Source organism: Micropterus salmoides, unplaced genomic scaffold (assembly GCF_014851395.1).
Source record: "Micropterus salmoides isolate LMB-PRFRI ecotype aquatic unplaced genomic scaffold, ASM1485139v1 Ms_hic_scaffold_21, whole genome shotgun sequence".
NCBI classification, from domain to species: domain Eukaryota; kingdom Metazoa; phylum Chordata; class Actinopteri; order Centrarchiformes; family Centrarchidae; genus Micropterus; species Micropterus salmoides.
In genome coordinates, this window is record NW_024041262.1 from 14327095 (window position 1) to 14340647 (window position 13553).

At 39.1% G+C, this 13553-nt stretch overlaps 1 protein-coding gene across 2 annotated transcripts in view; it reads right to left on the reverse strand.

Annotated features, from left to right (window-relative positions):
* The window catches only part of plce1 (phospholipase C, epsilon 1), a 92083-nt gene that overhangs the window by 47963 nt on the left and 30567 nt on the right, over window positions 1-13553 (reverse strand). For both annotated transcript variants that reach the window (XM_038735511.1, XM_038735510.1), the window contains exons 7-8: window positions 1525-1706; window positions 748-890 (exon numbers count right to left, since the gene is read on the reverse strand). In XM_038735511.1, coding sequence (XP_038591439.1) covers window positions 748-890; window positions 1525-1706 — 325 coding nt within the window. The remainder of the gene's footprint in view (window positions 1-747; window positions 891-1524; window positions 1707-13553) is intronic.

Below are 13553 nucleotides of genomic sequence, written 5' to 3' on the forward strand. Positions count from 1 at the left end.
CTCAGCTGATTTATTACCTCAGTAAACACTTTAATAATGAGTTTATGGTCTCAATCACTAGTTTCAAGTCTTCTTCAATACAAAATGACGTTCATTCAGCAAATTATGGTCCGATTTAGAGGAAAATAGGCCATAAAGCAGAGAATGCTTCAGGGCGGGGATTATCTGTGATTGACAAGTCGTTACCATGGCGACCTGTCAATCAGGCGAGAGTGAGTCGTACCCACGGCAGTGTGTAAATTTTAGCGCCGTTGAAAAAATGTATTAGGAGTTGGCTGTTCATTTTTTCTGGTGAGTCCATTTAGTTTTAAGACTGTTGTCAGCCCTGTTAAAATGACAGTTAACGTGAATTACAGATGCACATAGCTAAGCAAGCTACCTAGCTCCACACACGGCTATTGGAGCCAATATATGGCTATATATTCCATATATATGGAATATAAAAAATCAACATGGCAGCGGCCTATCGGCCAAACTTGAAGCTTCAAAATAGCAGTCGACAAACCAACGGGTGACGTCATGATGACTACTACCACTTCTTTTATAGAGTCTATGGTATGTATGCATATATGCACATGAACTTAACATATGTAACTGCTGATTTGTGCTATATACTATTGTTGGAGCATGCATTTTTCTGAAGTTTATAGTTAAATTGAAGTTATAATGTAATATTGTCACATTCACTCAAGCATATAAATAAAAACACTTTTTCTATACACACCAAAACTACAGGATAAGACCAACCTTTCAGCACAACGTGGCTGTTGGGGCCCTGGGGCAAAGGGTAAGGTAGAGCCAAGCGGGCACCGAGAGCGGCTGTGGCCTCTAGTAGGGCTCCGGTCAGCAGGGAACACACAGACGTCCTCTGGCCACATGCACGAAAAAACCTAGTTAAGACGGGTAAATAAGACAGTGTTGTGACGTATGCATGCTTTATCACACATACAGTAAGTTAAGTAATTGTAGATGGCATTTTCATTGGATGACTTGCAAGTCTGTAGATAGACTTTCTAGTAACTGATAGTATTTGTCATGTGGCCAATCATCAAATTCCTGATGCAGTGCAGTCTAGCACAAATTAGCAATACAAAAATGTTAGCCATCTGGATTTATTAATCACATAGCTGCAAACTCTTCAGTAGGGCTACAACTAACAATTCTTTTTATTGTTAATTAAACTGATGGTTATTTTCTCAATTAATGAATTAATAATTTGGTCAGTCCAAATGCCAAGATGTTCAGTTTATCATCCTTGGTGCATAGATGCATTTAGTGTCTTTTAACTAAAGAGTTAATCCGTTTCTTACCAACTACCTGTTTCATATAACCAACACACATTATAGATGTTGCAGTATCGTTTTTTCCACTTTAAAGTTACAGTAAATGTTAATAACAAATACATTTACAGAGTCTACAGGACAACCGTTTCATCACATGATGGACCAAAAGGCAACCTTGTTAAGTTATTTAACACTATTGAAAAACTCTAACAAAAAACAAACAAAGAAAATGGCTACAAACCTATGTGGATGAGAAGAATGATAACACCTCAGATTCGGTCTGGCTGGGCTGACGCTGACACTGACAGTGTCTGATAGCCAGCGAGAATCCCTGAGACACAAACATCCAGGGAAAAACAGAAGGATCTTTTTGGCAGGATGTATCAGATTGTGTTCCTCTCCGTCCAGCACATAGTTGGTAACCTGTTGAGGAAGTAATGTACAAATGGGTCACCTACTTACAGAGTTGTAAACATACTGTAAGGGGTTTAAATACAACTCACATTTATGTAAATCTATTTATGTTCATTTTCATACTGTGTCCACAATAACAGTAAAACACAGTTATAATACATTACAAAGTGGTAAAGCCAATCATGCTTTATTACCCTTCATGTATTAACAGAATTACTGAGATGAAAGAGTGACATCTGGCTTAATTCGCATCATCCGGTGCTTTTCTTCACCTCTCAGACTGTTACATAACATTTGAATCAGAGGTCATCGTCATCAGCTCCTCTGCTGTGGTCATTATTCGAAGCAATTTCCTCTTGACAGAGCAGAAATCAAAGCGTGAAAAGAAAGACTTAACAGTGAGAAATACCCCTGAGGCACATAACAGATAGGAAGAAAGGTGGGGAAGGGATCCAGACAGAACGCATCAGAGCGAGACTGACAGACACAGACAGAATAATGGGGAGATAGAGAAAAAGGTGGGAGGCAAGAAAGAAAGACGAAGACGTCACTGAAGAGTTTTAACAGAGTGAACATTTTGACCTTAAAGAAAAGCCTCTTCCTCTTTCAGTTCACACTTCTCGGAACAAAATCCATCTGACATAAAAGGAAACACTTATCCAAAACAATTTACTTGTTCTTTGTCCCTAAGCAAACCTGCAGACGAGCTCCTCTGGCACAAATTTCAGAGAAAAGCCATTACGGCAACATTTTGTGGCACTGTAAGTAGGCCCTAATGCCTTCAACCGGGAAGGATATTACAAAATTGGACATAATCAATACTAGTGACAGAACAGGGGGGTGAACACAATACAAATTTAATGAGAAAATACGGTCGTCAGTAACAGTGTCAATCTGCACTGCTTCATAATAGTGCCAGGAAAGAATTAGGTAAAGGCCATTTATCCCCCAGGCTTGTAATGTTTCATATTACAAGGCACAATTTATTATTTTCATTCATTTTTTTTTTCATTTCATTATTATTTATTTATGTCCAATAAGTATTGGTAAATGCAGTTGACTGAAGCAATAAACTCCTCAGTGCATGCTATACTGACTTTGCTAAGTAGTTCTTCCTTCCATCAGCACTGTCATTTGACGTAGTTGGTGATACAGAACAACAAGCTACTTCAGCTTGGATTGCTAGCTTCCGTCAGGGACTGTGCTTAGGATGCCGTTCTCTTTGTATTTGCAACAGCAAAAATGGCATTCCAAAATATAAGTCCAAAGGATATTTTGGACGAGGATACATTTTACACTGTTTTGGGCTGCTTGGATATTAAGCCACATTTATGCCTGAGAAGAAATGCAGCAGAGAGAGGCTGAGGCTGCTGCGGCAATTGTAGCCTTGCAAGGGGAAATGGCCATCCACAACCTGAGCCACCAATAGCAAACGCCAACTGGTGGTGCCTTTGCTTAACAGAAACTGAATCATTCTACTGAAATGAATTTCAGCTTTGGCAGTTTTCGTTGGATGCTGTCCAAGAAAAACCCAGAAACCTAAATCCCAAGTGTGTGTTACCATGATAACCACTGGGTGAGTATTTTTGACACCTAATGTTTTGGCCAAAGTAATGTAGACTAGCAGCCTGAAGCAATGTTGGAATACTGAGGGGCAGTCAAGAGAAACTGTGTGAACATTAAGCCTCATTTGAAGCCAACTAAATAACAACAGTAGTAGGTTGGATGCCAGTGATCGTTTTTTTCCATGTTGCTTTGTGTGGAACTTTAGACTGCAGCGCTAGCTCAGCTAGTGTTAGCTTTGTTGTTTGTTACTTGCTACCACAGGCTGTGGAGATGTTGGACTAATCACGCAGTCAAGAGAAACTATGTGAACGTTAAGCCTCATTTGAAGCCAAATACAGGGATATAGGTTGGATGCCAGCGATTGTTTTTCATGTTGATTTTTGGGGAATGTTATACTGCAGTGCTAGCTCAGCTAGAGTTAGCTTTGTTGTTATCAGAATCAGGTTTTTTGCCAAGCAGGTTTCCACATACAAGGAATCTGCTTTGGCATTTTGGTGCATAAAAATAGTACACAGTAGAAAATATTAGAAAGATGAAGCAAATAAGGCAGGTCAAGATATAAAAGATTAAATTGATAATATATAGAAAATACAAAATAATAAATATAGCTGCAAGCGCCGATTCGCGGGTTCATACCTTTTTTCCCCCAATATCACCATCAAAATTATTTCACACATTAGGTTCAACATTGTTATTAGACACATCCTGCAAGTTTTGTAACAACTGGACAACAATTTTCTGATCTATCGCTTGATTTGTATCATTCCACGTCCAGTTACGATGCATTTATAGCGTCCCCTAGTGGTGGATTTGAATGAGACTTTCAGGGTATGTGTGAGGTGCTGATGTAGACATATCCTGCAAGTTTTGTTTTGATTGGACAAACAATTTGTAGCCTGTTTTGTGTTTTATCCCCTGCAGTTTGTTTGCATTTATACCGCCCTCGGGTGTTCAGTTTGAATGAAACTTTCAGGGCATGTTTCATGTACTTATGTGGACATGTCCTGAGAGATTTGTGATGATTGGAGAATGAATATGGGATTTATAGTGTCATTTGTGTAATGCTAAGCACCCGTCTTGTGCTTGTAGCGCCCCCTAGTGACGCATGTACATCAAACTGTCCAGGTATATCCGAGGCACCTAACTGATCATATCCTGTGAGTTTTGTGATAATTGACCCTACGGTCATTCATGTCCAGAGCCACGCCCCTTTCAAAGTTCATTGGTCCATATCTTGAAAAGTAATTGAGATATCGACATGCTTTATACAACTTTTAATAGGCTTGATCCAATGATGATTCACTGAAAATTTGGTGGCAATCGGAGTTACGGTCTAGGAGGAGATGTCAAAAATGTGATTTTCAAAAAATTCTAAATGGCGGGGAAAAACTCTAGGCAGACCTTAATAGCCCTTGAGGCTTTTATGTAGAGCACATTGAGCTGCACCTGTGTGAAAAATTTTAAGTGGTGTAAGGGGCGGGGCCTTTCAAAGTTTGCATTTTTATGCCTTAATTATAGCGCCACCATGTGGCCAATTGGGTTCATATTTCTATGGAAGCTGATGCACACCATTTCCAGTTATTCCCCCAAGTTTCATGTTTCTAGCTCATTCCAGCTCACGGGAATTTGAGCCAGCGCGGCAGACAACAAATAATAATAGGGCTACGCGTTATGAACCCTAATAAATAATATGTACAATACAGAATACGGAAGCCCATTATGCTGGAAAGTGTGTGTGTGTGTGTGTGTGTGTGTGTGTGTGTGTGTGTGTGTGTGTGTGTGTGTGTTGCTGCTGTATGCAAGTTTACTTGATAGGCATGCCCTGACTGTAACAATATACCTACAAGCAAAAGAGAAATGGTGAAATGTAGGAATTCATTTGCTTGGCAACATTGTATAACTATGATTAGCTCCCAGCAGCTAGCTTGCGGAGAGCTGTAGTGGTCCGCTGGATGGGCCAGGCCCCCCAAGAAGTGCTCCAGGCTTCGAAGCCAACTTTACATTGTGGCCAAACCGTGCTTGCTGCCAGTGGCATGGCATAACATGCACACACACATGCACACACACACATTCACAAACACACACATAGTACATGGCCAGCTAGTTGTCTCAGTGGGATGGGTTTCCTGCATGGGGTGTAGGCCTAGCTGTTGTCAGATCTGGGCCATCCCGAGGGGAAAGAGACATACCAGCCTGCAAGTTTAGAGGGTGAGAGAGACAGAGTAAGGGACAGGGACGGGAAGGGACACACACACTCACTCAGTAACGAGACAATTACGTGAATTATCAAATAAATTTTCAAAGTGATTAAACACTTTAAGACTATTAGTTTATCTGTGTTTTTTCCTTTCCTTATCCAGAACATTTCTGGTAACTCTATTTTTTTTTTATCAGCATCTAGAGACTGCACATGTCCACTGAACAGACATAAAGTCAACTTCACTAACAGTTAGTTTTTCCACAGTTAATGTGGAGATAAAAGCAAAATCTGGTCTTGGCCTGGGTTGTACATAGCGCTCATACCTCTATTATTTACTCCATATTTAGATGGGCATGTTTTCAGTTAATTAATGGAGAGAACAGAGGTTTCTATGCTATTTTCCATTGCTTGAATATTTCAGTACAGGGTATAAAAGCAACAGAAATACAAACACATATATATATACATACACACACACAAACAGCTGTAAACTACAGCTCATATGGACTTTATATTTATTTGTCTCTACACCATTAGGTTATTCCTGCCCTCAGTGCCATAATTTGTCCTTTGATCTGATTTTGCCTTGTATGGTTCCTTTTCTAATATCCTGTTAAACTTACATTTTTGGCAGTTAACTAAAGTGTTTTTAAATATGATTCATCATGTACAAAATGTTGATTTTTATAACTGTTGTCTAGGCCATTAAGAAACAACAAAACAAGTAATCACAGAATCAGTAAGTATCTAGGATTAGTAGCCCTTTCAGGCAGAAACACACAACCCACTTAGTATATTTGATGGAAACCTCTGGGTCCTGTTAGCGAATTTACAAACAGATTACCTATTTACAAATCCATGATTGCTCAAGTTTTGTTTTATGTTTATCCCAACACTTTACTTAATTTACTGAGTTAAAGTCAGTTTCTTGACATGAAAACATTTGAAAAGTATGTATTATCCTCAACGCCTGTTCTACTGTGACACGCAGACTAAAAGTTAGAAAGAGGTAACCAATGAAGCAGAAAAAGCTGTGCATATGTGTGTACATAAGTGCATAATAGAGTGCCTGACTTCAAAGACCGCCGTAGGGAATGTGGTGCTGCTTTTGGACACAGAGCAGCTGTCTTCACACACGCACACAAACAAACAAACTCCTCTTCAACCTCCAGGCAAACATGTAGATACGGATCAACTATCCTTCAAAATCACACGAGGTACATTTTTGATCAAAAAGATCCACACAGCCCCAAAGAGTGGAGATGTTTCAGACAGTTTATGCAAGAAGAAAGTTTCATCTCTACTCTTCTGATTCTCAGGTTTCCCGAGACAAGTGAATCCATAAATAACGAGAATGGAATGGAAATGTACCCTTGTACAGGGAATGAGTGAGTGAGTAAAGGTGTGAAGGAGTGAGTGTGGGGGAGTGAGTGAGCAAGCTATACACTGGTTTTAAAAATCCATTAAAAAGGGAAATAATTAAATAAATCAATGGCATTGGCACAAATACTTTTTCAATGTCACTATTAAAAATGATCACTGTAACGTAGGCAGGCAGGCAGAAGGGCAGTAAGTAGTTTAATGTAGCCCCAGTCGCATCAGTCGTGTGTGTGTGTGTGTGTGTGTGTGTACAGGAAATGCTAATGCCTCAAACTCTACCCTACATGTCACTTGCAAACCCTACTACTCTACTACAGGTGGCTGCACTGATTGACTCCACTCACAGTAGGTTACAGTAACCTCAAAAACATTACTCCTCTGTCAAAATTCTAACCTGTAGAGTGGAAAGTCAAAGTCTGTTTTGCTAATCAATGTAACAATAATAATTGTGTGACATATACATTCACATTTGTAATGAAGAGCATATGTTGTCTATATTGCAAATACAGTGCAGTGTACATGCAAATAGGATTTATTTTTCCCTTTCAGAGTGCAAATTTTATCTCAGTGATATTTATTTGTTTGTTTTTTATTTTCAATAATGTTTTTTTGGGTTCAGTACAACCACTCTCATGGCATCAAAAATCATTGTATTAAATATATATGTGTGCTCTATATCTGCTGCATAAACACAAAATCCCTTGCTGCTGCAGACTTAAAAAATGTTGAGGCAACAGTTTGGGATCGAGGATTTGAGGTAATTGTCTTGTGCTTCAGACTAAGTGTTCAGCTCTTTTCTTAATAAAACTGTCGCCCAGAGAGATATCCCTAGTAATCACCCAGAAATCACCACGAGGTTAGATAATGAGAGCTAATGTTCCTTCATAACAGTTAATCTAAACTAATGGAAAATGTAACAACTCCTGACCTTTCTCTTACAATTCTACTTTTGAATTTAACAGACAGCTGTTCAGCCAGATCAGCCATTGTAAAATGGCATCAACAATCGAACCGCCCAGTGTGAATGGATGACGTGCCCTACTGTGAGGCTTGCTGCCAACTGAAGTGTTCAGAGAGTTTGTCAAGGATTGGCATCAAACCTGTCACCCTGGATCCAAAGCACATTCATAAATTAAAAGAGAATTGCATAATAATAAAGATGCACAGCACCAATATACATACAAGATATGACTTTCATATCACTTACAATCAGTCCACGTAACCCAAAGTTATGGACGATTTTGCCAGTAAGTCTCATTAGCGCCCTGTTGGGTAATTTCTCTGCCTGGCAACAGCCATTCTGGGAAAGGATTAGCAAGGGGCACCACACAGATATACTGAACTTTGAGCTGGAATACACACACACAAAAACACACATATACATACACATACTAAAATGCAGACGTGCAGACACTGTCTGACTCATGCCCGTGTCATTATGTATATCATACCAGACGCATACAGTATCTATGAGCGTGCGGGACACTGGAGAGGCTGAAGCAGTCTCAGTGAAATCCAACTACCCACATCTCAACCTCTCTACTTTGATGTCTGTGGCCCACCAAACACACTCACATACTCCCACACTGATACCCTCTCCCCATAATAAAACTGTCCCTCAGTCACATACACACCCAGCTGTCTGTGAAATGCTGCAATGAGTGTGTGTCTGTGCAATACAGTCTACCTCGCATTATTGCCATTGTGCCACACACAAACACACACACAAGGCCACAGAGTTGAATCTGGTAATGTTATCATGCAATTAAACACACAAGTACTCACATGGGATTACAAATTGTATAGCACTTTACACAGTTTATCCAGAGTGCTTTGCAGCAAACAGAGGAAAACAAAAACAAAAAACGGAAACAAACACAAGTAGAAAAATCCGAGTGATTATAGTAATAATATTATTATCAATAATTATGATGACAGTTAAGGTCACCCGGAGCCCATAGTGACAACACAGACCTGTAGAGACTTCAGGGGAAATACATGAGCTGGTAAAGTTAGGCACAGCTAAAAGCTAGTGAGTAAAAGTGTGTTTTAAGATGACTCTTGAAAATCTCAATAGCGAGGGAGAATCGGATAGTGGGAGGAAGAGAATTCCAAAACCTAGGAGCAGAGGCAAAGAAGGCCCAGTCTCCATAACACTTAGTCCTGGATCTCAGGACAGACAAAAGTCTTTGAGTGTAGTGTAAGCGGGGGCGAGACCCTATAATATTTTGTAAGGATTTAAAATCCTGATGTTTCCCTGAACAGGTAACCAGTGTATGAATCTGAGTAATGTGCTCCCTCTTTTTTGACATTGTTAAAACTCTCGCTGCGGCATTTTGAACCAGTTGGGAGACGGGATAAACAACACTGAGTGATACCAAAATGTAACATGTTGCGATAATCCAGGAAGGAGGATATGAAGGCATGGATGAATTACTCCAGGTCCAGGTTATAGTACAGAAAGTTTGGATTTGGAACTGGTGCAGAGCTGCATGAAGCTTAATTTTACTACCTGATTTATTTGTCTATCAAACCTGTCAATCCTGAATCAAATGTAACTCCTATGCATGTGATTTAAATTAACACATTATATCCCTGCAATAGTGCTCTGCCACCCCCCACATACTCTCCCACGAAGCTGACCTTCAAGGAATAGAAATACATCGTTTTGAATTCTACTTTTAGAAGCATCGTGGAGGGTCGAGGTTAGCTGAGGTTACTGGGGGGTCAGCGTTAAAAGGACTCTGTTATTCTGGTCTGTGGACTCAGGGCTGAGATCACTGGAAGAGACGTAAGCTTTAACCCTTCCTTCACTGAGCAAGTTGACTTTCACCATAAATCTTTGCATTGGTTATTCGGGTGAATAACCCAAAGGCAGGCTGAACAAGATTCAAGTGCTTGAGAACAAAAATCCTTGGAGAAATATGCCTCATTTCACGATACTAAGATCACATTAAGTTGAATGCAACAGAAAAGATGTGATATATTTTCCTGTTAATTTTCTCTCCCATGGGATGTTTTTTTAACAGTAAAGATAGCAGCCAAAGATTAAAGCTCAGAGAGAGCAAGGTGCTCTTTCAAAGTAAAATCAATTTCATCAGTTCCTCTACAAACAATAAAAAAAGACCGCTATTTACTCTTTCTTTCATCACATTTCTATTTTATTTGCAAGAGTTGCAAGACATGTAACCTCAGGGAGAAAGCGTGGAAGGACAAACATTAAAGTATTACTAATAAAATGTTCTTTTAAATAGAATAAGTTGGCCTTTAGAAAACTAAAACTTGAAAGAATTTAACTAACAGCAATTTTAATGTTGCAACTTGATAACTTGGCGAGTGAATCACCTCTCCTGCACTATTACTGCCTTGCTAAAGATGATTTTGGCTGAGCAAAATGAACTCCGTAATCCACCACTTGGTTCATTCTTGAAGTACTGTAAATCATTAGAAGATTTAAGTCTGAGAGCGCACTATATTCCTAAACTCTTTCATACCAGTTGGAATGTGTGTTTGCTTTAATGGAGCAAAAAAAAGGGAAATTAAGCAAATGTGCACCCTGGCCACCTACCGCAAAGAGCGTGTTTAAATCGACTGCACCTAGTCTGTTTGAAACTCGGTGAGGAGCCAGGTATGTTCAGCATCTCTGGTATCTCAGCACCCAGACACACTAACCTCACGCATCCATGACATAGGAACCTAAATCAAAAGACGCAAAACAAGCACACCGAAACATGCCGAGCACAAGACATCCCCCCTGTCAGGCTGAACATGTGAAAAGGTGCTTCAAATGTTTGGCCTACTCCACAATCACTGGTGTCTCTATGTGTGCGCAGAGGTGGGTAGAGTAGCCAAAAACTGTACTCAAGTAGAAATACTGTTACTTTGCAAAAACAGGTACTCAAGTAGAAATACTGTTACTTTGCAAAAACAGGTACTCAAGTAGAAATACTGTTACTTTGCAAAAACAGGTACTCAAGTAGAAGTGGTCATCAAAATAACTACTTCAGTTAGAGTACAGTAAGTATTTACTGAATTAGTGAGTGACTCAGGAAATAAAAACATTTTAAAAAAACCTGTAAAGGTCCTCAGGTAAAGGTAAAGAAGCGTACACTTCTAATTATTTATGATGAAATGACAAGTCATAATCTCCTGATAAGATAACCTGACCCACAAACAGCAGGTCAATATTCCCACATTAATATTATAGTCTGTTAAGAACACCAATAACTAAAGATTCTTTAGAAATACGAGTCTCCTAAATAAAATTATTTTTGGGCAAACAAATCAAATTAGGAGACGTTGCTATGGTATTTCATCATTTATTGCCCATTAAATACAGGTGTGTTCACTTCTTCACTTTTAACTGAGGAGATCTTCTGTGGTTTATATCAGTCACATCCACATGAAATAAAAGAAGTTTGTCTTTTTTGAGTGTGCATAATTTAATCTCTCTTCATCAGGCTACACCAATCAGCATGACTAGTTAAATGTACACTGCTGTTATCTTGAATATTATTAGATTATGGCTGAAAGCGGGAGTAGTAGTTCTGAAGCATTAGATACTGTGTGTAGCTATTTATAATTAAACATATTAGCATTAATACAACAGACTGCTCTGTTGTGTCTGTCTGTCTGTCTCTGTGTGTGTGTGTGTGTGTGTGTGTGTGCGCGCGTACCAGTGTGCACACGCGTACCACTCTCTTTATCCCAACAAATCCTGGTTTGCATCACAGAGAAACAGACAACCTCTCTGCAATGTCCTGTTCTGTTATAACCTTTTCTGCCGTTTGTGTCTCCACAAGGTAATGTTTGCTTTCCCGCAGCCTGAGCCTGGACTGTCTCACTGCTAAGTGCTGTGCTCATTTGTGTGTACAAACTCACGGGCCCCCAAAAAAAAAGTTGTATGTACTTATGTGTACAGAGATACAGATTTCATATGTATACATGTTTTTTATGTGCGATTACTTTCAAATGAACCTCCGGGTCTGTAAAGTGAAGCCAATGCGGAAGTGACTGCATTCTTTCTAATGGCCAGCAGGGGGCAACTCCAATGTTTGCAAAAAGAAATATGTATGCTGATGAGAAAATAACCCTAATTCTAACTTGATTTATTAACTCAGTAAACATTTTCCTAATGAGTTTATGGTCTCAATTGATAGTTTGAAGTCTTCTTCGATACAGCATGATGTTTATTTTGCAAATTATGGTCCCATTTACAGTAAAATAAAGCAATAAAGCAGGGTATGATTTAGGGCGTGGCTACCTTGTGATTGACCACGGCGACGTCAGGGGTATCAATGTGTTTTTCCTCCCCGGCTCAACCCTCTCGTCCAAACATCGTCACTTATGGTTCCAAAAAACAGCCAATATGCCACAATCAAGGCTTCAAAGCTGTGTCGACAAACCAATGGGTGACATCATGGTGGCTACGTCCACTTAATTTATACAGTCAATGGTGAAAAGGTTGTGTATACATAAGTATTCACCATTTACTCTGTGCATTTATGTACTTTTGAACATACAAAGTTCTTCTAAATATGAAATATATTTTAAATAATAACACAAACAATTAAGCACCTAGAGCCAATTAGAGATACCCAAACCATACACAGTCAAAGCTGCATACACAAACACAAATCTATAAGCAAACCCCTTTTTCATGCATGATGACCACATTTTCTGTAAGAAAGCAACAAAAACAGGACAGTTTCCCTCCTGCTCCTCTACTGATGTTTTCTGGCTGATCTTCAACACATTGTCTTGACCCCAATGTTACGAAACATTGTCTTTGTGGGAGATTTAGCATTGTCAACCACATTAAAAAGATGGAACTGGAGACAAGAGTTGTTTCCTGTATGTCAACACAGAGTATACTGGACTGACAGCAAAATCCGCTCCACTGGACACAGAAGAAATGAGTGAACAAAGGCAAAAGAGATGAAGAAGATTAAAATTATCTCTGCATGAACACAATATGAAAACTGAAAAATTAGATGGCTTTGGTTATTACACAGAAAGTTTGTAGTTTGTTGTTTTATAGCGTAAGCCTTAAAAGAAAAAAACTTCTTGTGTGGCTCTTTTGGAAAACTGAACTATATTCATTAATTTGCTTTGGCTATTACATGAAAAAAAATGGCCTAAATTAATATATTAAAAATTATTATTATATATTAATAATTTAGGAACAAGCATTTAAGAGAAAATAATATATTTTTAAGATGATTAAAATGAGGACCACTTACAACCTGCCTTATGTAATCAGGTTTAATACAGAATTTGACTAACTGGTTCTAAAAAGGAGTAAATGTACAGGTGTGTCAATAGGATTATGGCCTGCCAAGAATCATACATTTAAACCAGCTACTTTCTAGGTCTACAGGAAGATGAAGGGAACAAGAGAGAATGGGGGGGGTGATTATTGAGGATGAAGGACAGAAGTGGAAAAGGTTGGGATGATAGGAAGGAAAGAAAATTATAAAAGGAGATTGACAAGGTTTGAGGAAGGTTTGTCAAAACAGGAAGAGGGGTTCAACAGAGAGCAGGAGAAGAAAGAAGAAAAGAACAAGATGGAGTGGAAGAGGAGGTGAAATATAAAAAGATGAGGGAGAGTGATGAAGGACAGTGCAGCAGGAAAGACAAAAAGGAGGTGAAGAGAGAAAAAGCATAGGGGAGCACAACAGAGGAAGTGGACAGGGAGGCCAAAGGTGACT